We start from the raw sequence: 22731 nt of genomic DNA on the forward strand, positions 1-22731 counted from the left end.
TTTTTCTTTTTTGAAACAAATTCAATTTTTCTTGTTTTGCTTTATGCTATTGCTTCCTAATTTTTATACCTCCCTTAACCTTTTAGGTACATCATCAAACGTATTATACCTTTTAGAAATAACAAAATTTACACTTTTTAATATCAAATTAAGATTGTTAATTTTACGGTGAGAAATTCCACTGGAATATTTTTAAGTATCTGACACCATGTGCTATTGTTTCATTGGTAGCTAAATTTTTTTATGTTAAAGAAGTTTTTTTATACCATATAATAATTTTTCATCTTAGATAAACCCAAGTAGGAAATGCCAGACTTGACGACAGACCCAAACCTGGACCAATAGTGGGAAGCCAAGCATAGGCATGTCAATATTGGCTCAAAGTTCAGTCAATTTTCAAATGCCAAGGCTAGAGGTACATTAACGTTTCGCCAAGTTTGGTCCAATATTGGAGAAGCCATGTATTGGCTTGTCAATACTGGTCCAAAGTTCGGTCAGTCTTCAAATACCAAGGCTAGGTGTATAAACATTTCTCCAAACTATATCCAAAACTGGGCAACAAAGTATTGACGAAGATGGAGAACGATATAGTTGCCCAATCGTCAATTCTTGGTATAAAATTTACTGTCCAGTATTGAGGTAATGTTGTTCACCAAGTCTGAGCACAATATTGACTACCCAATTTTGGACTAATATTGTTCATCAAGTCTTAGTCCAATACCGGTTGCCCAATCATGTTCACCAAGTCTTGGTTCAGTATTGACTGTCCAGTCGTGGACCAAGCTGGCCGAAGTGACAAACCAGGCATTTGCCATGTCTATACCAGTCTTGGTTGCCAATATGCGACCAAAATTGAACAATCTTGGACCAAGCTCGGTCCTGTCGTGGTTTCCTACATGGGAAAGTACATTTTTTGATATATTTATTTAAAATGTTAAAAGTTACTAAAACTTAAAAATATTCCATATAAGAATATTCTGGCCCTATACAATTACTACCAAAAATAATCGCATTTTCTATAAACTAATAACGTAGCACCCTTGCATCTCATTAACACCTCGTCGACGTCTGCAAAGATAATAACTACGAAACATTACCTCCTGTAATTTTCATATTTTACTCCCCATAGCTGATCCCATGATACTAACAAAATCATTTTTGAATGTATCATTTGTGCCGGCAACTAACCAATATTTTTTCTATTGGCAGGGTCCCATTGGTCTTGAAGGCCCTAAGGGAGATATGGTAGGTAAAAGTTGACACATCGTAGTTAGCATAGTCTCACGCTGAGCTTTATTGGTTACTAAAACGTATTTAACCATCTTTAATATTATTTAATAATACACATGAGCGGTCTCCTTAAAACGTTCTTTTAACGTTTCTAAGCCTAATAGTTACTTAATCACTAATGTTTCACGGAAAATCGAATTGTAATCCTGATTATAAGTATAGAGAAGTTGCGTTAAAAGAAAATTAGTAATGTTTGCATAAACTTGCAATTAGAATATTTAAGGTTGCATTAGTTACTCTAAATTATGTCTGAAGAAGATTCGTGTGGAACAGCGTTTTGCTACTAATACGGATTAGCTTGAATTTAAATGTAAAATTAATACAAGAGAGCGGTGTTACATGAGCGAGGAGAAAGGAGAGTCAAATACTCAAATTTTAATTAGTTTATGTAACATTCTTCGTCGAACATTAAGCTGTCATTGCATTTTAGGGACTTCAGGGACCTAAAGGACAAAAAGGTGATTCTGGAGATGGTGGATTTGACGTATTTGCGACGGTAAAGGTATGATACAATCTCAAATTTTCCTGATTAATTATTTCTAATTAATTTTTGACTCCCGGATGAAAGTATTATTCATTTCGACGAAATAGGAAACAACTAATCAATGTTATAGCTACAAATCCATTCCATTTCAATTAAAAACATTCTAGAATAGAGGATTCGTTACAGTTTCTGTGCAAAAATTAACACTTTCGTATAATTTTCTATAGAAAATATGTCCTATATAAAAAATTTTGTTAGAAAAAGATTAAATAATGACAATGACTATAAGAACAATTGTAACCGTAGGAAAATAACCTTTCACTTTATAATATAACTGCATTTTGTTGTTTTTTCTTTTGTAGCAGACAGGAAGGGTACGTATTTAATTAAGCATTAGGAAGCAAAATTTTCCCACAAGGAAAAGTAGGTACAATTATTTTCCCATTGTGCAAAAATTTCGAAAATACACCACTCAGGCATCAGTAATCCTTAAATGATAAAAATGTTTATAGTAATTAAAATTTTGAAATACCTACCTTCTGAAATTATTAATTTTTCTTATACCCTTAATGTTTTTCCTTTCACATACTATTTTTTAAACAGGAAAGTACCTACGTTACTACCTTTTATTAGAAGACACAGGAATATCATACAGATAGTATATTTAATCACACATCGAGTAATATACGTATTTAAAACTGAAGTAATCACAATGAGAACATATCATTTTTGGCTATCAAATCATAACAAAAAAAATGCACCACCAATTTACTTAGTCATTTGATTTAATAGCGTATTGTTACAGTTGTAGTTACAGTTACAGTTACAAGCATTTTTTTATCTGAAGTTTTAATTTACAGTTTTTTAATAAAGAATATCTCAGTTGGACGTTTTGTTTGTTTATGTTAAGGCTGGATCTAATGCAATATTTTTATATTTTTTATAATAAGATCTGCATCTACTATTTTATTCGTGATGGTGTTCTTTATATCTATTGTTTAAGGGTCAATCGCTTTGTCCGATATACAATTGCAACTAAACTATTGATAGATATTATTGTATGAAGTAGATATAAATTCCTTTGTGTAGTGAAAAGTAAATAAAGGAAAAGACAAAAACTAATATTTTTATACTAAAATTCTTGTTGCAGTATAGTAAAAATGTTTGTTTATCAAATATTCGTCACTAATTTATTCGCGGACTGTTTCTAGTCTGTACTGTAGACAATTTATGACTTGCCAATGTCGTCCGATATACTATCCATCCATACCCATAAATTACCTCCAATTTCGGTTATGCCACCATGCCAAAATTGATTCCTTGTGGCATTTAATTTTGAAAGGAGGGCATTTCGAAATTTTTCATACGGAAAAATAATGGTGCTCAATCTCACGATACCCATAATTGTAGGTTATGCTCACTGTTTATTACAGGGTCTTAAAAGATCCGTTACAACACTCCGAGGAGGTACCCTTGGATATGCTGAAATCGTAGCCGTGAAGGTATGCGAAACGTTGACACCTACGTTGACTAAAACATACATATATGCGTGCCTACCTATGTAAACGTTTCGTATTTGTTGTGGCTGAACTGTAGCATATTATGTTCTTTTTTTTTATTTTAAAAACCCCTTCTATTAATATGTCTTTGTATACTTTTATTAGTCCAGTTTTAGGTTATCTTTCTCATGATACTATTTCGTAAATCTACACTCTGATCTGAACTGTGGTTTCTTAACAAATTATACTTAGTGTAGCCCTCAAACATACAACTTCCATATCTACAATTGTGTCGAGTTCAATCTTTTTGACCATATGAAAAGAAAAGTTGGACGTCGTGTTGATTTACGAATTACTTATCCTGAGATGTACATGGATCATTATTACTTTGTTTTCAGCTAAAGCTACTCGACCTTTTTTGTTTTTCCTGCCTCACTTGAATTAACATTATTTTTGCATGTGGTGTTTTTGACTGTCCTTCTCACACTAGTCGATTTCTAGGGACTGCAGGATAAGGGCATCAATATAACGGCTGATACCGTCATCAAACTCAAAGTGAGTTTATTATAAAAAATATTCACGCAAACACCAAGTATTTGTATATACTTATTATCAGAGATGTGATTCATTTGAAATACTTGCATTTGAATACTCTTTTGAGAAAAACATTTTGTATTTTATTTAAAATACTTTTCCAAACGTATTTTCTATTTGCAAAATGCAAAATACGTTTTTGCCGTTAAAAGTTTTGCTAGTATCACCGATCATTATATAAAATGATAAATGAAAGTTGCTCACTGGACATTAAAGGTATTAGAAGCTTAAAAAGGAAACAAAGAGACATTCCTGGAATGCCTTCTAATTCCTTGACCGAAGAGAGCCCAAAAAATTCGAAATTCCTTGGAAATGGATAATCTAAAATGTTGGATCGATATTGTTTACCGGGTTCAATGTCATGGTTCATGACATTTTGAAGTTCCAAATTGATATCAGCATCTGTCAAATCACCACTTATCGTACCTTTAGCAAGGAACTACGCAATTACGACAAAACAGCCCCCAAAAAAATAACGAATTGATATACGTCAGCTGTGTAAAACTGGAAACTACAAATGTGATGTGCTGATAAATGCGTATAATCCAAAATTCTTAGAAAATGATTGGAATAACTTTTTATTAGATAAACCCAAAGCTAAAGAAACTATGGATTCCATTTCTTTCTCTTATTGCAATGTGTAAAAAATCAGAAACATAATGGGGTTGTAAATATTTTGATATAAAATTATTGATGTTGATTTTACATTAATAGAATTATTTGCAACCCTATTTTGGCTCTGATCTTTCACGCTCAACAAACTGTTTTCCTTTTAAAACAAAGGCAAATAAGAAAGCATACAAAAGAATTATTTGTTGCTGAACTGAAGAAATTATAACAATATACGTATTTTGCATTTAGCGTTTCAAATACAGAAGGGAAATTATTTTGTATTTTACATTTGAAATAACAAATCAAAAAAAGTATTTGCATTTTGCATTTATATACTTTTAAAAAACCATTTTGAACATCTCTAGTTATGATGAATGTAAGCCGCAGACGATCGATATTGGTGGTACTATTGATGTACCCGAATATCGACAACTGCGGGACATAAATCAAATGGGAAGTTTCCGGAAATAATCAAAAAGAAATAATCTAATAGAAGATAGTCGATAAAAAACAGTTAATATGAATAGTGCACCAAAGAAACAAGTAAACAATGTATTTTGAGCCGATTTAAATAACCGATTACCACATGTAACAACCTCCTTAAAACCTAGTATAAATGGGACGATTTTGAAACTCTATTGGCGAATGACCCTTAAGATATGCGACGGTCGTTTTTTACAAAGATATGTAGATTATTACTAGATGAGACAAAAAAAAAGCTCATCTAAAGACTACTTAAGAGGCCCAAATAATACATAAATAACTGTTGGATTTTATTGTAGCAATAACTGCTTTTAAAGATGCGGCACTATGTTCATTACGCTTATCCAATTTAGTATACCCAACATAAACTTCGAATCGATAACGTAGATAATGGGGAACTGCATTTTTGTTTACTCTACTAACAAGTAAAATTCACGATGGGAATTAAGTTGAAGACAAACAATTTCCTTAANATCAGTTTCTTATTTAATTCTTAGGAGATTTCTTTTGTATCCCAAGTAAATCTGAATTTTTCGATTTTGAAACACAACAAACGTTGTAACTATTGTATTTCATAAAAAGTACGTGTGTTAGGGAGAACCTGGAGAACCTGGACCACCGGGTCCCCCGGGTCCGCCTGGCCTCGATGGTCCTCCAGGAAAAGAAGGTAGTCAGGGAATACCAGGCGAGCCAGGTCCAGCGGGAGAAAGAGGAGATGCAGGACCCATGGGGCCTATGGGTCCACCCGGAATTGATGGAATGATTGGACCAAAGGTAGGTGACAACAATGAACACGTTTCTTTCTTTTAAATAAACATCAAGCTTTGATTTTATTGTATTCACAGTCTGAATGTCATTTAAAATCATCTTCAAATCAAGAGTATAATTACAATAAAAGCTCATTAAGTTAACAGTTCTTTGTTATTCATGTTTTCCATTCATTATCATGTCATAATCATCCCATTTACTCATTCGTATGAAATTAAGGGTGAGAGAGGAGAAAGAGGGATAAAAGGAGCATTTGGACCCCCAGGATATCCAGGACTACCAGGACATATGGGTCTACCTGTGAGATTTTAATACTTTGGCATTTTATTATTACAACTCCACTTTGATTTCCTAAATTACTCCAAGCGGATGAGTTTTACTTACTAAGTTACATTAAATTTTTTTTCTCAGAATTTATCGTATAAATTATTTCAGTTTGTAAATAATGAATAAAGCCGAATTGAATTTATCGATTCCGTATTACAAAAGGGAAAAAGTAACTAATTGTTACGTTTTCCCGGTAATTAGTTTTGAACTACAAAATCAATGGAGCGTTCATAAAAGCTTGGGTTTCGCTTGATATTTACCATAATAAACCTTTCTGAAGCTTCAATAAACGTGTTATTTGTGACAGGGCTAATCCAATTTATCTTTATTGACAAATGTTAATTTAAACTATTTAATTGAAAATGTCGCAAAGCGATAAATACACTTTGAGCCAAAAATAAATGAAGCTCTTTAAAAATTTCTAACTGTTTATGCTCCATTGTCAGTAAATAAAAGAAGGAACTCAAATAAGTGGAGTAAAATTTTAATCAGATGAAATTATTTTACATCATTGATAAAAAATTGATAGGGCATTCCCGGTAAAAATGGAACCAAAGGTGACACAGGCATGCAAGGTCCAAAAGTAAGTTAAGAGAAAACCCAAAAATTCAAGGTGGCGGAGAATATTTGTAGAATTCATTGATGGTGGAGGTCTCATTGACGTCATTGTGCTTTAACCATTCATTGAACTCACATCTTCCATATTAAGAGTTGTATTATTTACTTAAAATATATAGATTCTATCAGTATGTATAATAAATTAAAACTAAAAAAATCTTCAGCAAAATTAGTCCCCTTTTTACTAACCACACTAGCTATAAAATAGTATAGATCCTTACGAAGGATTTTGTCGTTGTTTTAAGGGCGATAAGGGCGAAAAAGGCGAACGAGGATTGACGACTACTCTAAAGGGTGACCAATTTCCAACTGGTATCATTGAGGGACCACCTGGACCTCCAGGTCCACCAGGTGAGAAATCTACAATACATTTAGAATAATTTGACAACAAAAAGTAACAAGGAAAAAAAAGATTCAATTTTTGAATAATATTTTAAGTTTTCGGCCAGAAATTTATCGAAACTTCCAGATGAGGATCGCGATTTCGATCTTATTAAATCCTAGGGGTGCGCCATAGGCAGTCTCGGAAATTTACTTACCAAACCGAAGAAACTCCCAAAGAGCGAGTGCATGTAAAATCCAAATAAAAACAGTGTATTGCCATCTAGTGGATATTTGCTGCTACTCAAGTGTTAGACATGTTGGGTCGCCGAATCAGTAAGAAAAGTTGAAATACTTTGTCTAACACTAAACACTTGAAATATTTCAACTTCAGTAGCAGCATATAACCACCAGATGGCAATATAAGTATTTATCAAAATATTTTTTTGAATTGAGTACGTAAACCAGATATGATGTTTAAAATATTCGTTATATGATATTAAAAGGTGAAAAAGGAGAAGCTGGGCCCATGGGACCTGTTGGACCACCTGGTGAAAAGGGTGCCAGAGGACGGAGAGGCAAACGGGTAATGTTTTACAAAAAATCGTGATAAGCACTGTCACGAAATTTCCTACTTTAAACTTCTTTAATTTCGTAACAGTGCCATTCTAACCAAACCACAACTCATAGCATCGCTTTATGCTAAAATACATAGTTGGGTGATGTCTTCTAGAAGGGCTTCGATCTGTCTAAGAGCTTTTGACTTTTAACTAAAAAATTTAACACTTACCCCACAAAACAAGAAACTAAAGAACTGGAGGTTTTTAATACAATAATTTCAAATGAAAATTAAAATTCTTGAATTGTATATTATGTAAATAATTATTTTTGCTTTATTGACACAGCCATAGTTCTTTAGTAAATAAATCTTTGCTATACTAATACTAATACACGGTGTTCCTACAAATAAATATGAATTCCTTCCGCCATTTTATCATATTTACATCTACGTACATATTGATTCCATTTAGTAGATCAACGTAGTGTGTAATTAGTCGTTTAAACCAAACATATTTCCATAATTTTATCAAACAAACGAGTAATCAAACCGTTTTCAGAATAATATGTGTACAATGGTCAAAGTATAAAGTATTTTTGTATTTACGCTCATGGTCGATTTGTACACAATTATGTACCTCCCACAATCGTATCCCATAAATTGTCCTGAACATTTGCATGCTTTTTTATTGCTCTTGTATGCTTCTTTTGGGCATGAATTATTGCACTTTTTTTTACTATTATTTTTACTACACAAAATGTACTTACCAAAACTTTTTGAGTTCTTTCCCTTTCTGTTTAGTCAATGTACGTAAGCCAAACTATTCAGTCAATTGAAACAGATTTTAAAGAACGCAAAAAGTTAATTATATCTTATTTTATCTTTTAATGTTTAATAATTGAACCACTTATTAATTTCCTTATTTGTAGGTATTGGTTTAATAAATCTTTGGTTTCTGTTCGTAATCAATCTTTTTTTATACTTCAGATTTTGGTCTTACTTTGCAGTTAACAACATCACTGTAGTTTATTTCACTTCACAGCACTAATATCTGTTTATTTTCGATTAACAAAACATGTCGTGTGCAACTTAATTTACAATGTTAAGTAAGTATTTTGTTCTTTTTTTTTTTTCGTAGATATCTCTTCATTTTGCCATTGTAGATAATACTGTAATTATTATTTTTATGAATATATATAGGTAAAATTATTTACATTAAATAATGGTTAAAAAGTCAGGAAAAAATTGGTATTTAATTAATCAATCAAATCATTTTAATTTTATCACTTTTCAAGTTCATTGACAATCTTGATTTACCTATCTGAATCAACAAAAATGTAAACATTTATGAAAATAATATAAATTATTGGGGCCTGGGTATGGCTTATCCAAATCATCATCCGACAGACATATCATGAGAGTGGTTTGGTTTAGGGTCTGAATGCTGAGGAATTGTCTCGCGGTCCTCCAGGCTTCCCTGGTCCTAAAGGTGATTCAGGAGTTCCGGGGACCAAAGGTGAAAAGGGAGATCGAGGAATTGATGGTCTCCAAGGTAAATTCATTTTCGGCGAAAGAACCTAGAAGTTGTTTCGATACCAAATTTTTAACCTTTAACATTTTGGTCTGTCGCATTAATAACTTATTGCCAAAATTCTAAAAATTATTGCTCCATGTAGGTCCAAAAGGTGATAAAGGAGAATTTGGTCCCGTTGGATTACAAGGAATAGCAGGAGAACCAGGTTTGCAGGGACCACCTGGATTACCAGTAAGATTTGTTTTCTAAAGAGATCGAGTATTCGTTTCACAAAATCGTGATTTTTTCGTTTAGGGATTGTATGGACCTAAAGGGGAGAAAGGAGAATACGGAGACATCGGTCCTCCAGGTCTGATGGGACCCCCAGGACTTCCAGGGCCTCCAGGTTATCCTGGAATGAAGGGTGAGAAGGGGGAAAAGGGAGAATCGGTAAGTTTATTTTATAAACGAATTGCTGAAATTATTCCGAATGGCTTGAGCATGTTCCAATACTACCTTTAGTTGAAAAATTACAATCGATTGCTGTTTGCCTATTGGCCATAGGGACGCATGTTTTTCATTACCTCAATATTTTAAAAGATTGTCAAAAAATTTGAAAATCGTCTATATTTTCGAAATTCATTTAGAGCTAGCACGAACGAATGTAGAAGTTAGTACACTTAGGTACGATTCTTATTGATCACGTTGATCTAATTGCTTTCTTTTTTCCGGATTGCTGCTTGGGCCACAGAAATACAAGAAGCTAAGAAGGCGACAGGTAAGAATCAAATCTTCGCTTGCTTAAACTGCAAGGTTTGGCCACTTTTCTGCAAAATAAATAAACCAAGAACAAAAACTAAAAACAACTTAAACTTCTTTACTTTTGATTCCTTTTCCATACTGTTCCAGGGCGACGGTACTGGTGAGATCACGGCTGGCGGAGAAGTGGTAAGTTAAGACAATATTCTACTAGAGGAATTCGCTTTATTTTGTGTATTGTAGATGGTTATGGGACCGCCAGGACCTCCTGGAATTCCAGGACTACCTGGACTACAAGGACCTCCAGGTATTAAAGGAGAAAAGGGAGTTGATGGAATGAAAGGCGAACCTGTAAGTAAATCCATTCTAGTATTGAGTCTTGATTTTGATCGATTTACTTTAGGGTGAAAAGGGTGCCAAAGGAGATCCTGGGCCGATGGGGTTACCTGTGAGTATAAATATTTTTCTACGATTTCGTTCATTTTTAGTTATAAATGATATTAGAAATTGCTAGTACAGAACTCTCTAAAACAGTTCAGAATAAGTAAATCACCAAGATGTTATTGTTGAGTATTAAACGAAACATAACTACATGTTCATGTACTCTATTTTATTTCATGTTTTCAAGTTAATATGCTAGTCTAATCAGACCATTAATTGATTCGATTTGTTGAGTCCTTTGTGAGAGAAGCATGTTTATTAAATTTTACAGGGTCCCATGGGAATAAGAGGGGAAACTGGGCGACCAGGTGACCACGGGAAAGTAGGGCCCACGGTAAGGAAACCGTTCTATAACTAGAAGTTTAACGGTGTTATTTATGACTTAAGTGACTTAACCAATTAACGATATTTCGACCTGTCTGTGTTCTTAGTATTTTTTACGCCGTTTACATATTATACATACATGCATAAAGTACGATAAATTTGTATTATCGTGTCAGTGTTAATTTATATATATATAATATAATAATAACAATAGTATAAATGTGTACGAAGAACGAGCCATGTTGTATAGAGTTCAACCTGACGTAAAGAAAAGAACTACAAAACGACGACGAATATTATTACTTAAACCGTTAATAGATTTGTTATTTATTTTTGTATTTGTATCTATTATTAACTAATTATTTATCGAAAGATATTGTACATACATAAAACGAGTACATACCGCCTTATATACTGGTACTACTGTAATGCGTGCGTACGTTGTAGTTTTTTGAGCAAAAACTTGCCCACTAATCGTCCATTAGAATTCGTTTTTACCTAATTTAGTACTTAATAATACAGGTATATATATATANATATGCAATAAACAATTTAGCATTAAAAGCAGAAATTTAAATACATTGTACACTACTATAATAATATTATTAATACTACTCGAGAAGGGGCAATGAAGCAATTTGATTAATAGCAAAAATCGATAACATCGATGGATAATCATTTTTTCTTTTACCGTTTCGATGAACACTTTGGAGTACATTAAAAATTGCAGTTGTAAAAACAGTAAGGTGAAAAATGAAAAATGTTTAGCGCTGATGTTTGAAAACACTGACGATAGAGTTTCACACTGTTTTTCATCGCTACAAAAATTTATTGGTTTATCAAATGAAATAAAAGTTGCTAAAGAGTATCAAAAACTTGAATGGTTCCTTTTTTTTTACTTTGTCATTGATAATCTTCTTGTGAAAGTTATTAGAATAAGCGTGAATAAAGGTAGAATGTTTCACAAAAGTTTTATCATCCACACTTTTTTTTAAACATTACATAGCATTTTTCTTTATTTATTTTTTTTATTAACATGGCTTTGTTGCCACAGTAAGGGTTTCTGCTCAAAACTTAACTTCTATTTTTTTGTTTTAAGTGTCCAATTCAACCCCTAAGTTCCCTTTTCAAAAATACATAAGAATAAAAGCCAAGAAATTAATATTTTCTAAATTGATCCCACGTCACATATTTATATCAAAAATTATTTTCGAAAAATCGTAAATTCAGTTCTAAGCCTTGAAAAGGTGTATTGGTATATTTAGGAGAATTTAAAAAAATCGGTTGTATTTGTACCACTTATACCTATAGATAGTTTTATACAATTTTATAATGATTATATTTTTTATTGTTTAATTTAGTTGGAACAGTTTTTTTTTTGTTATTTTTGAAACTGCTTTTAGGCTCCTTCACTAGTTCGATGTAAAAATAGATCAACTGTAATAACTTCTAGTTGAAAAATGCAGTGTTTGTAAAATAGACTTATTACCTTTAAGCGTTCTGTAGCATATAAGAATTGAACCGAATATGACTGATGGTTAGATAGCTTAAACTAGGGTTTGTAAGGCCATAAAGTAACAAGAAAAAAAAAAATGAAAACTTGTAAAATATTAGTCTGTTTATTGAATAAGAAAAAGACATGTAAAGAAATAAATGTGTCGTGCATGTAATAGGTGTGTTATGAAGCTTGCTTTGTTCTGAAACAGAAAAAAAAAGAAACCAAAGTCGAGAAACACCTGAAAATAACCCCCGAAAATTCCCGTCCTGTTCTTACCAAAATTTCTTTTCCGTGATAAATTTTCTGCAGATGCATGAGCCAGATCATTTGCTAGTTAAATTGACGCATTGCCAGTCAGCACTTCATCCGCATTAGAAGCAGCCATTTAATTGTCTTCAGATGTTTTATCCTTCTTTCATTGTTTTTCTTCACAGGGCCCACCTGGACTTGACGGAATGAAAGTAAGTCACCATCTTCTAAACTATACTATAGATCAGTACTTTCTTTCATTTATTTTTTTAATTTTTTATTTACTGTTTGATAAAACGGCACTTCTGGCACCTTTGTTACCATTTCTACACGCTGTTTGGATAACTAATTGGAAAATTATTTTCATAGATAGATTACCGTTATTTATAAATAAGAATTTGATATTTATAAAAATAAAGTACGCTGTGTAAAACTGGAAACTACAAATGTGATGTGCTGATAAATGCGTATAATCCAAAATTCTTAGAAAACGATTCGAAAAACTTCACTTATTAGATGAACCCAAAGCTAAAGAAACTATGGATTCCATTTCTTTTTCTTAGCACAATGTGTAAAAAATCAGGAATAGAATGGGGTTGTAAATATTTTGATATAAAACGATTGATGTTGATTTTACATCAATAAAATTATTTGCAACCCTATTTTGGCTCTGATCTTTTACGCTAAACAAACTATTTTGGCATCAGNTTTGTTAAATGTTGGTACTTATACATATATAATAGTCGTAATTAAATCTTTAAAAGTCCTTTTCTACTTATGAACTATTACATCCCACTAAGGGTTTAAATTAAGACAAAATTCATTAGTGGGTATAGTAATCTACTTGACCCAACGGTTACACATTAATGAAAATGGCTATCTACTTACATTATATTTGCCGCACTAAAACTTCGCATCGGCAGCCATTAGTGAATACCTACTAACATTCTGTTTAGAATAGGGCCAATTTTACCATTCCTTAGTGAATATAAAACTCGTTTTACAATATAGAAACAAGCAGACTGTGGTAAATTAATAAATAAATAAAATAGGAGACTCACCCCAATTACCACTAACACAATTTTAGTGAGCGATCTCGTGTTGATAATGCCCACGTTTGAAGTGGGCGAAATACGTGTCCGTTCAATGAAATTGTGTTAATGGTAATTGGGGTGAGTTTACTATTTTATTTATTCATTTTACAATGTTATACATTCATTAAATAAAGTGACAAAATATATTCTGTTCACTAAAGGCAATACTGATAATTATCAAGGTGGAAAATACTATTTCCAACAATTTTTTGAGACCAATTTATTTCTAATCTTTTAGGGAGCCCAAGGTGAACCAGGTACCAAAGGAGAACGTGGGGATCCTGGATTACCTGTAAGTTTCTACAGTTAGTTAATATTATTATGTTTGTTCAGAAATTGTTGAAAAAAACGCAACGAATAAAATTTTTCAAATGATTCAACCACATGTGCTTTCTCCCCTTAACTCCCTGTTTTATTTTAGGGAACCGATGGAATCCCAGGCCAAGAGGTATAACTGGCACATTAACTTCACAATTTCTTGATAACGTGAAGTATAATTTTAATCCAATATAATTGTCATCTTCACAAACAATCAATAGTTTAACATCATCTTATCCAACCTTTTTTAGGGTCCAAAGGGAGATAAAGGACTAAAAGGGGAACCGGTAAGAAATAAATAAGTAGATTTGATCGTAATACGTATTTCGTTAACAAAACAAAAAAGAATAAAAATGATCAGTCAGTATTGCTGTTAAGTTGAACATTATTGTTTTGTCACTAACTTGGATCTACTGTTTTTGTAATTCTCACAATTGCTAGGGTCCAACAGGAAGACGAGGAAGGAAAGGTGATAAAGGAGATAAAGGTGACCAAGGTGTTCCTGGATTAGATGCTCCATGTCCAATTGGACAAGATGGTCTCCCATTAAATGGATGTGGAAGCTATAGATCTACTGTGGTAAATACTTACAGTTAATTATTGTTTTATTAAAATGTTAATTTGCAAATGACTTTTAACAAGAAACGTATTAACGAAATCTTTCCTCCTCTTATTACTAACTTATGAGATGCTTTTTAAAAGTTGTTTTCTTTTCCCCAATAACACCCTGAATTTGAATTAGGTCCCAGTAGTACCAGTACAAACTCCTTTACCCCCAACTAACTCAGAATTGGAAGAAGATTACCAGGTTGAAGAAGATCCTGAAGAAGATTATGATGATACTGAAGATGGGTATGATTACTCTGAGCAGACGAATTCTGCCGTTCCAATATCTCCAGAAGGCATATAACATTTAATCTTTTTGGTGGTGGTTCTAGTACATAAACTCGCCTTCACTAACTAAGAAATGGTAGGCTTTTTTACCAATTTTTAATCCCTTAAAATGCTATAAACTAATGTTTTTCAATGAAATTAATTTCTTGTGAATTTAATTGTTTTAAGGAATAGAATAAGACTTTCTAGATTCATATTTCATATACGTTTCTGAATATTTAAATGTTTAGTTATTACATTGGCTCCTTATTTAAATAGGGATTTCAGTTTGAAACTTTTATAGGAACAACCGGAATATCCTCCACTTCCTTAGTGTTCAATACTTCTTAAGTACAGGGAGAACTTCTATAAAGTGAAGTGATACCGACAAACTGTTAAAATTAAATTATTGTAAAGCATAATAATAATAGTCGAACTTAAAACATAAATGCAGACTCAGGTTTAAAATTTAAACGTGCTACAAAAATTGTTCTGAAAAACAGACCATAGTTATTGTTGTTGACGTTACGTAAACGAGTTCATTAATATGTAAAGTATTACGTACCAAACAAAAAATGTTTGTATGTATATAATTCGTAAAGTATTTAAAAGTAATGTTTGCCATAAAGTATGATAAAGTTACAAATCTCTATTCTTTTTTTGAAAACAAGAACGGAAAACATCTCCCTAGAATACTCTTAAGATCCTTAACTATTAAAACTAATTTTATGGCAAACATTTTCTTATAAAAGTTCTTTCTATTTCATTGTGGTGTATACTCCTTCACAGTTTTGTTTGAATGAAATTTATTATTTTCTTAACAATCTCATGCTAAAATGGTTTACATATTAATACTAATTAAATAAAATTTTGGCTGTTATAATGTTTAAAGTGAAATTGAATTTATTTCTATATCGGTTTTCATATGACTCACACCTTTATGCTGTTGATTATTTTATATACAAAATAAAAAAACAAATTCTTGAGATAGGAAGAACCTTTATCCTTACAGGATAAATAGGTATTATAAAAAAAATTGTTGTTTTTTATAAAGGATTTTTTTTTATTAATCTATACTGTATAAAATGTACTTTCAAACGACAAATAAACATCCATACTGTTTTACTTCCATTGCCAATAAGATCAAAGTTTTCCTTAAGCCTAAGCCTTGCAGTAATTGATTGAGGGAAGCCTCATGGATCAATTGTCAATTGTTTCTTTCGACGAATGATTTTTATTGAAAATAGCAGGTACATTAATAAAGAATATGCCATTTAAAAGAATGTATGGTTAATTTACTGATTTTAATAAAGGATGCAAATGTAAATAAAATATTTTGATTTATTTATTAATAATTATTATTTTGACTAGTTAGAAACCATAAAATTAGAGAAAAGGCGAAAGCTAATTTCCTTAAACATGTGTCATAATATAGATAGGTAATAATTTTTGTTTTTGAAGTACTTGAATTAGTTTTGATTTAAACGTAGATATTTTTATTTTTTCATATTTATATTCTGTAGTTCCCTTTTTATCTGTGTCACGTCTATAACTATGTTCACAACATACTATATCTCTGAACCCATCTATGGAATAATTTGGTTCATGTTTGGTTATTTCTATGTTTCATTTGGAGATTTGGATTTTGTTTATTGTGTCTATGGTGTATTGTTTTCATGTGTTCAAAATTTTGGTTTAGGCTTAGTGTTTAGGCATGTATAGAAGGCTATTTTGTTTTTCTTGTTGGATTTATTTAATTTAGTGCTGTTAATTTGTTTTCCTCACCCCCTTTGTAATGCAAGTAAGTAGGTTAGTTAGACGTCTGTCGAAGATACATGTACATTTTATATATTTATAAGTCTATGCACACGTTTACTTGTAATAAATACCTGTGTGACCTTCAGCATTCCTAGTTTTTTAGCATTTTGTAACATTCTCTACTGTAAAAACTAATCTGTTTATATTTTACCATTGTTACATGTAACAAAGCATTTTGTAAGGACACTACTAAGACTTGGACACCGCATGTCAACTGGCAGTGGTCATAGGCCTGCATAGCAGTCCCCTTTCACCTGAGGATGTAGCAGTATTTGAAAGAAACGTGAAAGTGCCTTCTCTTCATACTTGAAACAAGTAACATGTATCTTTCGCTAAAGGAAGGATTTGCATGATAGAAATGCAATTCCTTGAATGCATTAGGAAGTAACACAATCAGAAAGGTAAGAGAAAAAAGTCAGTTAGATATTGATTTAAGGCAAAATGATCTATTGGTTTAAATATGTACAGAGGTATAAATTGTTTTACAATTTTATGCATTGCAACTGCAACCGAGGTATTGCAATAATACATTATAGAGCATTAAAATTTATTATAACAAACCAATAAATAATAATTGAAAAATGTATAGAAAACACGAGAACGTGAATTTTATGGTTTGTTTATTTCATGAACACAAAAGGATGGCAGACTAGTTAATAACATTTAAGACTCAGTTGTACGAGAACTTATTCTGATTCTGATTTTCATTTTGAGTTCTAGTCTCCACAAGACTGGACAAATAACTAGAATAAAGAGATGTGTAGGAGTTATTTGTAATTACTTTTAATCGTTAAAAAATTAGCAATATGTAGAGTTAACAAATTAACAGCTTTAAATAAAGCGATTTTAACATACAAAACTAATGTTCTTGAACTAGATAATTAGAAATTATAAATTTCTTAAACAAAATATTGGTTTTGTATTCAGTTAGTTTTATTATGAATTTATGTACGTTATTCGCTTTCGAACACTTAAGAGTATTTAGAGTTGCCTAACCACATATTCGGTTTCTCTGAATTAATTTTTGTATTTTATGTGATTCTGTCCATCAGAGGTGATCTTTCATTTGTTCGACAGGTCTGGATTAAAAATTTTCGTAGGATTGCTACTAAATGGAATTAATATTTTTGAAGAAGGTTTAAATTAATTTTCCAATTTTGAATTATAACCTTTAGAGGCATTCACCTTGAATGGATTCCAGAAAAGATAAATAATAACTACAAATATCCTGTATTCGTAATCAATCTTTTAAACTTACTTTCAATTAAAAATAGTATGTGATTGTGAATGACCTAAAATTAACTTCTTTTGTATGGTTACTCTCTAGCTCCTTTTTTGAATCTAGAACTTTGAAATTTGTAATAGTAACTTTTGGAGGTTTTTAATTCGCTCAGTTTTGAAAATTCAGTTGTTATTTTTTTAATATTTATTTTCAGTTAAATACTCAACAAAGATAAAGTCTTATTTGCATAATATTTTTAAATAAGTTTGGAAACGTAAAGTTAACCCAATGAAAATTATTAATGAAATTCTTTTTGAGTTTAATGGTAGGAATATTTTGCAGAGTCCTTACCTGTTGTGTGAGTTTTTATCGTTCATTATTCCTCATACAAACTTGTTGTCTTTACGTTGACGGTCTTTTAATCGAAGGAGTAGTAAGTCTGTTTTCTTAGAAGAGCGGGGTAAAGGGGCAACTGTGGTTTGAACTGCTTTTTTACTTACATACGTCATATGTTTGTCTTTGTGTTGTTATCTATCTCTTAAACTATTTTGCTTGGCAAGTTAACGTATTCACAATGTAAAATGATATTTTAAATGCTAGCATATTACAAGATAAATAAAGTAAAAATATAGAAATAGGAATTGAACTGAGCGCTTTCATTTAAAAAATGCAAGGAGAAAAATAGAAAAAAGAAATTTATTGCCATTACCAAATAATTTATTTTTTACAGTCATTAAGTAATTTCTTCCATAAAAAATTATTAAGACGAAGAAGCGGAACATTACATATTAGGCTTGACGTAGAATTAGTGCGTTCGTACCTAATGTGTAAACTAATATTATTTTTTACTGGTAACACTATTTATCACCTATTTGCATTAATATAATTAATAAACTTTATTAAACAACAAACCACAATTTACCGAGTAATGTTTTAATTACTTCCCTATAATACTCTCCACAACCCCAAATCTTTGGAGGGTGGGGAGTAGTCTTTAAAAATTGCATTTGGGGATTGCTTAAAAGCACTGCTGTTCGAAACCGATTTTGCGTTCTAATTACTGGTATTTATCTAAAACACCATCCCTCAACCCCAATCAACTTGGGGTTGTGGGAAGTGTTAAAGGGAAGTAATTACAAGTTTTCCTCAGTGGATTGTAGTGTGTGATGTGTTGTCCATATATTTTTAAATAAAGTTTACAATTATATAATTTTCGCTAAAATATTTTTTCCCTGCTCACTAGACTTCCCTTTGACACCTCCGAAAACGTTAAATTGGTAACGGGTGGGGGATGTTTTTTTTTTAAATAATTGTCTTTTCGCGAAAAGTTCCTAATACACATTTTCAAAATTAATTAATCTTAGAAATCGAGTTACAAAATTTTGTTTTGCAAATCCGTAGAAAAAGCAATCTTTCAAGCTTTCATCCTTTTAGGGATCTAATTTTGAAAATTTCTTATTGCACTTTTATGTTGTATAAGGAACATGTTTGTAAAAATTTATGTTTCATCACAATCAGCTATAAAATCAGCTAAACGACTATTAATTGTATGTGAAAGATATGCCTATTATAAGTGATCTTATTTTAAATTGGATATTTAGTTGTTCATTTTTATTTGCTTATTGTAATTTCAAAAGAGCGAATTATGTCTCGCCCTTAAATAATTTATATTCTGTAACATAATTGAAGCTAGAAAAAAAAAGCCATAATCTTGTTTATCTCTAATGTTCTTTTCTCTCAGTTTTCACCGTCTCTCTCGCTCTTGTATTTAGTTATATTTCTGGAGTTGTGATCAGGCGATGAAGCAATAACGTACATGTTTTCAATTGGTTAAATTACGAAATATTTGCCGGGAACCGTCGCAGAAATGTAATATGATGCTTCTGCGTACCGTTTCTGCGTCATTACCGCTTCAGGCATTAGCATTCGCAAATCCTTGCAAGCCTGATAGCAGTGTTCAGTGCATGAGTGTATCTCGTTTTTGCTGTCCGTTGGTCTATGCTGTCTATAAAGGGAGACGACGCCTGAAGGTATTTAGCCCTAATCGTTATTCAATTTTCATTTGATTGTGTGGAATATGTTCCTATTTCGTGATTGATTGGTTTCGATTACCGTTGCTTTGATCTTTTTTGACGTGATGTATTCATGCTTCAACGTGGTAGTCCATCTTGGCATCTTCTCTGTCTGTTCATCTACTGTGAATTTTTATAAGTTTTTACTTTATTTGAGGTGGAATAATAAGGGTTTTGTTATAATTTTTGAATTTTCAAAACAGGTTTAGGCGATGATTGTAGATTTTTCATATCGATGTGACCACGCCTCGAAAAATTACCTTCGTCTTTTATAGCCAAAATATGTAAAATATTTCTCAAAAATATTACTCTACCTTCAAAAGTTCTAAATATCTGTTAGAAAAATTTTCATTTTTGCCTCATTATTCTACAGTTTGGATTTTAACTTTTTTTTTTATATAATATAGGCTTGCTGTGATAACAACCTAGGATTGGATGGACAAACTATTTTATTTCCAAAAATGCCTCTAAGGAGCTGATTGAAAAATTCATTGGACATAAAATGTTAACAGTGGTAATTATCATTAATAATAAAATAACAAAACCTAATGAACATATAAGTAATATTAAATTGTTTCAACAGGTTTCCATTAAAACATAAAGATGAACATGAGGAGGTAAATCAAGAAGACAAACAAGTAAGAAGGATTCGAAACCTGGAGATGTGAAGCCCCGTTAATGGTTTTTAGGAAAAACATGCAGTCCAATTCACACTGGTGTACATAAGTTTGCGCAAATGACGTTTATTTCTTCTGCTCTGTGGCTCATTTCACCATCGATGGTATTGGTATTTCTTTCAAAAGTATCTGTTGTTAGAGGCAGTTCTCTGCTGTCAACGATTACGAATAAAACTCGAGCACCTTCGGTATTCGTCGAGGTAAGCAATGGTTTTACTGTACTTTTATTTTCGTAGTAATTTGTTATCTCTGGCATCTATGGTTTTCTTTCTGACAGTTATCTATTATCCACAGCAACGTAGCCGTGCATCTATGATATTTGGTATTTCTTTTAACAATTATCTATTGTCCACGTCATAAATTGGAGTTGTATGCGTCTATGATTAGCTCGCAACATTTATCTATGCTATGATGTAGATTGACACTTGATGCATGGTTTGTTATATTTCATATCTTGTTTATGTGAGAGTGTGTAATTAATTGGTACTTTCTTTTAGGTGTTTAATGCCTTCCGTAATTAATAGTGTAATTAATACGTTTTTTTGTTCATTTCTGCAGATTGTTCAACAAATGCAAAAGAAATAAAGTTCAGTTTGGTCCAACTGAAACAACCAATGTCTACTTGGGCAGCATCTTTCCTGGATTGTATTCATGATTAGCTGTTTACATCTTTGCCTTGCAACATTATGAAGTTAATTTTCAACTGATGTGTGAGAGCAACTGGAGATTAATTTGAATTCCATGGAAACAACAAATTTTCTGCGATGGTATCTCTGCCGGATTTGTTTTGCTTTTTACACCTTCAAAGTTTGGAACGTTACAGTCTACAGTTAATTAAGGTGAGAATACTTGATACATTTAATTTTAATTGCTCTTTATTAATCTGTTACCACCGTATCTGTTTCAGATCGACGCTGAAGAAGACAAAGAAGACCCCGTAGTTAAAATAGTTCTTTTATCTTGCATGCTCTATCTGATAGAAATAATTCTTTTAGTCCAAATTCAAATTCATTTTTATTTTGCAGTTGTTTGTAGTTAATTTTAATTAGTTTTTATTTTGCATGCTTATTTTTGTTCATTTTATTTGAAGTAATTGTTGATTGTAGATGTTTTTATTTTTATTTTTGTATGTAATAGTCGTGTAGTAGTAGAAATAACACGTTTAGTAGTTGTAGTATAGTCTAACCTTGCTTACCTCTTCGCTTAGCTTACTGCATATTCTTCCTAATTTGCTTTGCATTTACCCTACGAGTTCTACATGATTCAACGTTTCGTTATCGTGTGTGTTTCTTCTCACCCTTGTGGAATTAGGGAGGGCCTCCCCGAACGACTTCCCTTGGGCTTAGCTATTTAGTTGATCTTAAAAGTGTCTTATACACTTTTCGCGAGTCTACTCTAGCGTTACTTCCTTTCAGACAGGGTACAGTGGGTTATCTGGAATAGGAGCAATAGGCGACTGCCCAGCTTGCCTTGGCGAAATCTGTCCGATCTTCTCTACCAAATCTATTAGTATTTGCCGTTAGTCCTTGTAATTGCACTATTCGCTTTCAGGTAACCGAAGAAGACTGAAGACATCGTATTGTTTGCTTTTTATTGTATTTTCTTTGAAATTTCATGTGTTTTCTTGTCTTTCTCTTACAGGTATTTTGTTTTTTACTACATAAACTGTTATATCTTTATAATCATAACTTAGGTAGAAATTTAAAATGTTTCTAAATTAATTTTTTGGTATAATTGTTAAATTAAATGAATTATTTGTTTACGCTTTCAAAATTTATGTTCGTTTGGGTGGATAGGGTGGCTATAAGGGGAGATGCGGAGGCCACAGAAGGTTAGGGAGGCTTTTTTCTCCCTAATCTTGCATTTAAATAATAGTGGTATGACAGTTTATGCATAGTAATTGTATTTTCTTTGAAATTTTATTGATTTTCTTGTCTCTCTTACAGGTATTTTATTTTTAACTTTTATAAGTCGTTGGAATGTATTATATCTCAGATATTTTGTTTATATTGATGTATTGTTGTTATTTGAAATAAATTTGTACTTTGTTATAATAAATGTAAATTAGTTTTTGTAAATAATAAATGTATTTTCATTGTATTATCATTATTTTGGTATTTAAATAAATAAATAAGTACAGTATGCGTTTTCAATTTTATATCCTTTGGTTTGAACAACAATAAAGAATGAAATAGCATAAATACTATAAAAAGAAATGGGATTGTGTCAATTTTTGAAAATTACTGGAGCCATCATATGCTCAGGAATTGAAAAATTTGAGAGAATGCTAAAGTTAATCCCGCGCTAAAAATTGGAAC

General features: G+C 31.7%; 1 protein-coding gene and 1 long non-coding RNA gene across 43 annotated transcripts in view; both read left to right on the plus strand.

Moving 5' to 3' along the window:
* Positions 1-15914, plus strand: part of LOC108737894 (collagen alpha chain CG42342-like) — a 193916-nt gene extending 178002 nt beyond the window's left edge. For 3 of the 39 annotated variants that reach the window (XM_018471043.2, XM_018471041.2, XM_018471051.2), the window contains 24 exons: positions 1721-1792; positions 2137-2148; positions 3208-3276; positions 3775-3828; positions 5557-5736; positions 5950-6030; positions 6587-6640; positions 6921-7026; positions 7503-7582; positions 8990-9107; positions 9232-9320; positions 9384-9518; positions 9820-9846; positions 9972-10016; positions 10071-10178; positions 10231-10275; positions 10540-10602; positions 12525-12551; positions 13672-13725; positions 13855-13881; positions 14003-14038; positions 14193-14330; positions 14494-14721; positions 14929-15910. In XM_018471043.2, coding sequence (XP_018326545.1) covers positions 1721-1792; positions 2137-2148; positions 3208-3276; positions 3775-3828; positions 5557-5736; positions 5950-6030; positions 6587-6640; positions 6921-7026; positions 7503-7582; positions 8990-9107; positions 9232-9320; positions 9384-9518; positions 9820-9846; positions 9972-10016; positions 10071-10178; positions 10231-10275; positions 10540-10602; positions 12525-12551; positions 13672-13725; positions 13855-13881; positions 14003-14038; positions 14193-14330; positions 14494-14661 — 1788 coding nt within the window. In that variant the 3' untranslated portion in view covers positions 14662-14721; positions 14929-15910. Of the gene's footprint in view, positions 1-1209; positions 1246-1720; positions 1793-2136; positions 2149-3207; positions 3277-3774; positions 3829-5556; positions 5737-5949; positions 6031-6586; positions 6641-6920; positions 7027-7502; positions 7583-8989; positions 9108-9231; positions 9321-9383; positions 9519-9819; positions 9847-9971; positions 10017-10070; positions 10179-10230; positions 10276-10539; positions 10603-12524; positions 12552-13671; positions 13726-13854; positions 13882-14002; positions 14039-14192; positions 14331-14493; positions 14722-14928 lie in introns of all 39 variants that reach the window. The other 36 variants (XM_018471032.2, XM_018471042.2, XM_018471034.2 and 33 more) reach the window with 30 other exon arrangements.
* A 403-nt stretch (positions 15915-16317) lies between these two features.
* LOC108737883 lies at positions 16318-21358 on the plus strand. Of its 4 annotated transcripts, XR_003231128.1 has the most exons (7): positions 16318-16425; positions 16614-16843; positions 19437-19694; positions 20144-20250; positions 20320-20613; positions 20972-21252; positions 21321-21358. It is a non-coding gene; the product is annotated as an uncharacterized LOC108737883 (long non-coding RNA). The 4 variants fall into 4 exon arrangements; XR_003231130.1 differs by having other exon boundaries at positions 16318-16843; positions 20708-21252; XR_003231127.1 differs by having other exon boundaries at positions 16318-16843.
* Positions 21359-22731: the final 1373 nt, after the last annotated feature.

This window comes from Agrilus planipennis, unplaced genomic scaffold (genome assembly GCF_000699045.2).
Source record: "Agrilus planipennis isolate EAB-ADULT unplaced genomic scaffold, Apla_2.0 scaffold59, whole genome shotgun sequence".
NCBI classification, from domain to species: Eukaryota; Metazoa; Arthropoda; class Insecta; order Coleoptera; family Buprestidae; genus Agrilus; species Agrilus planipennis.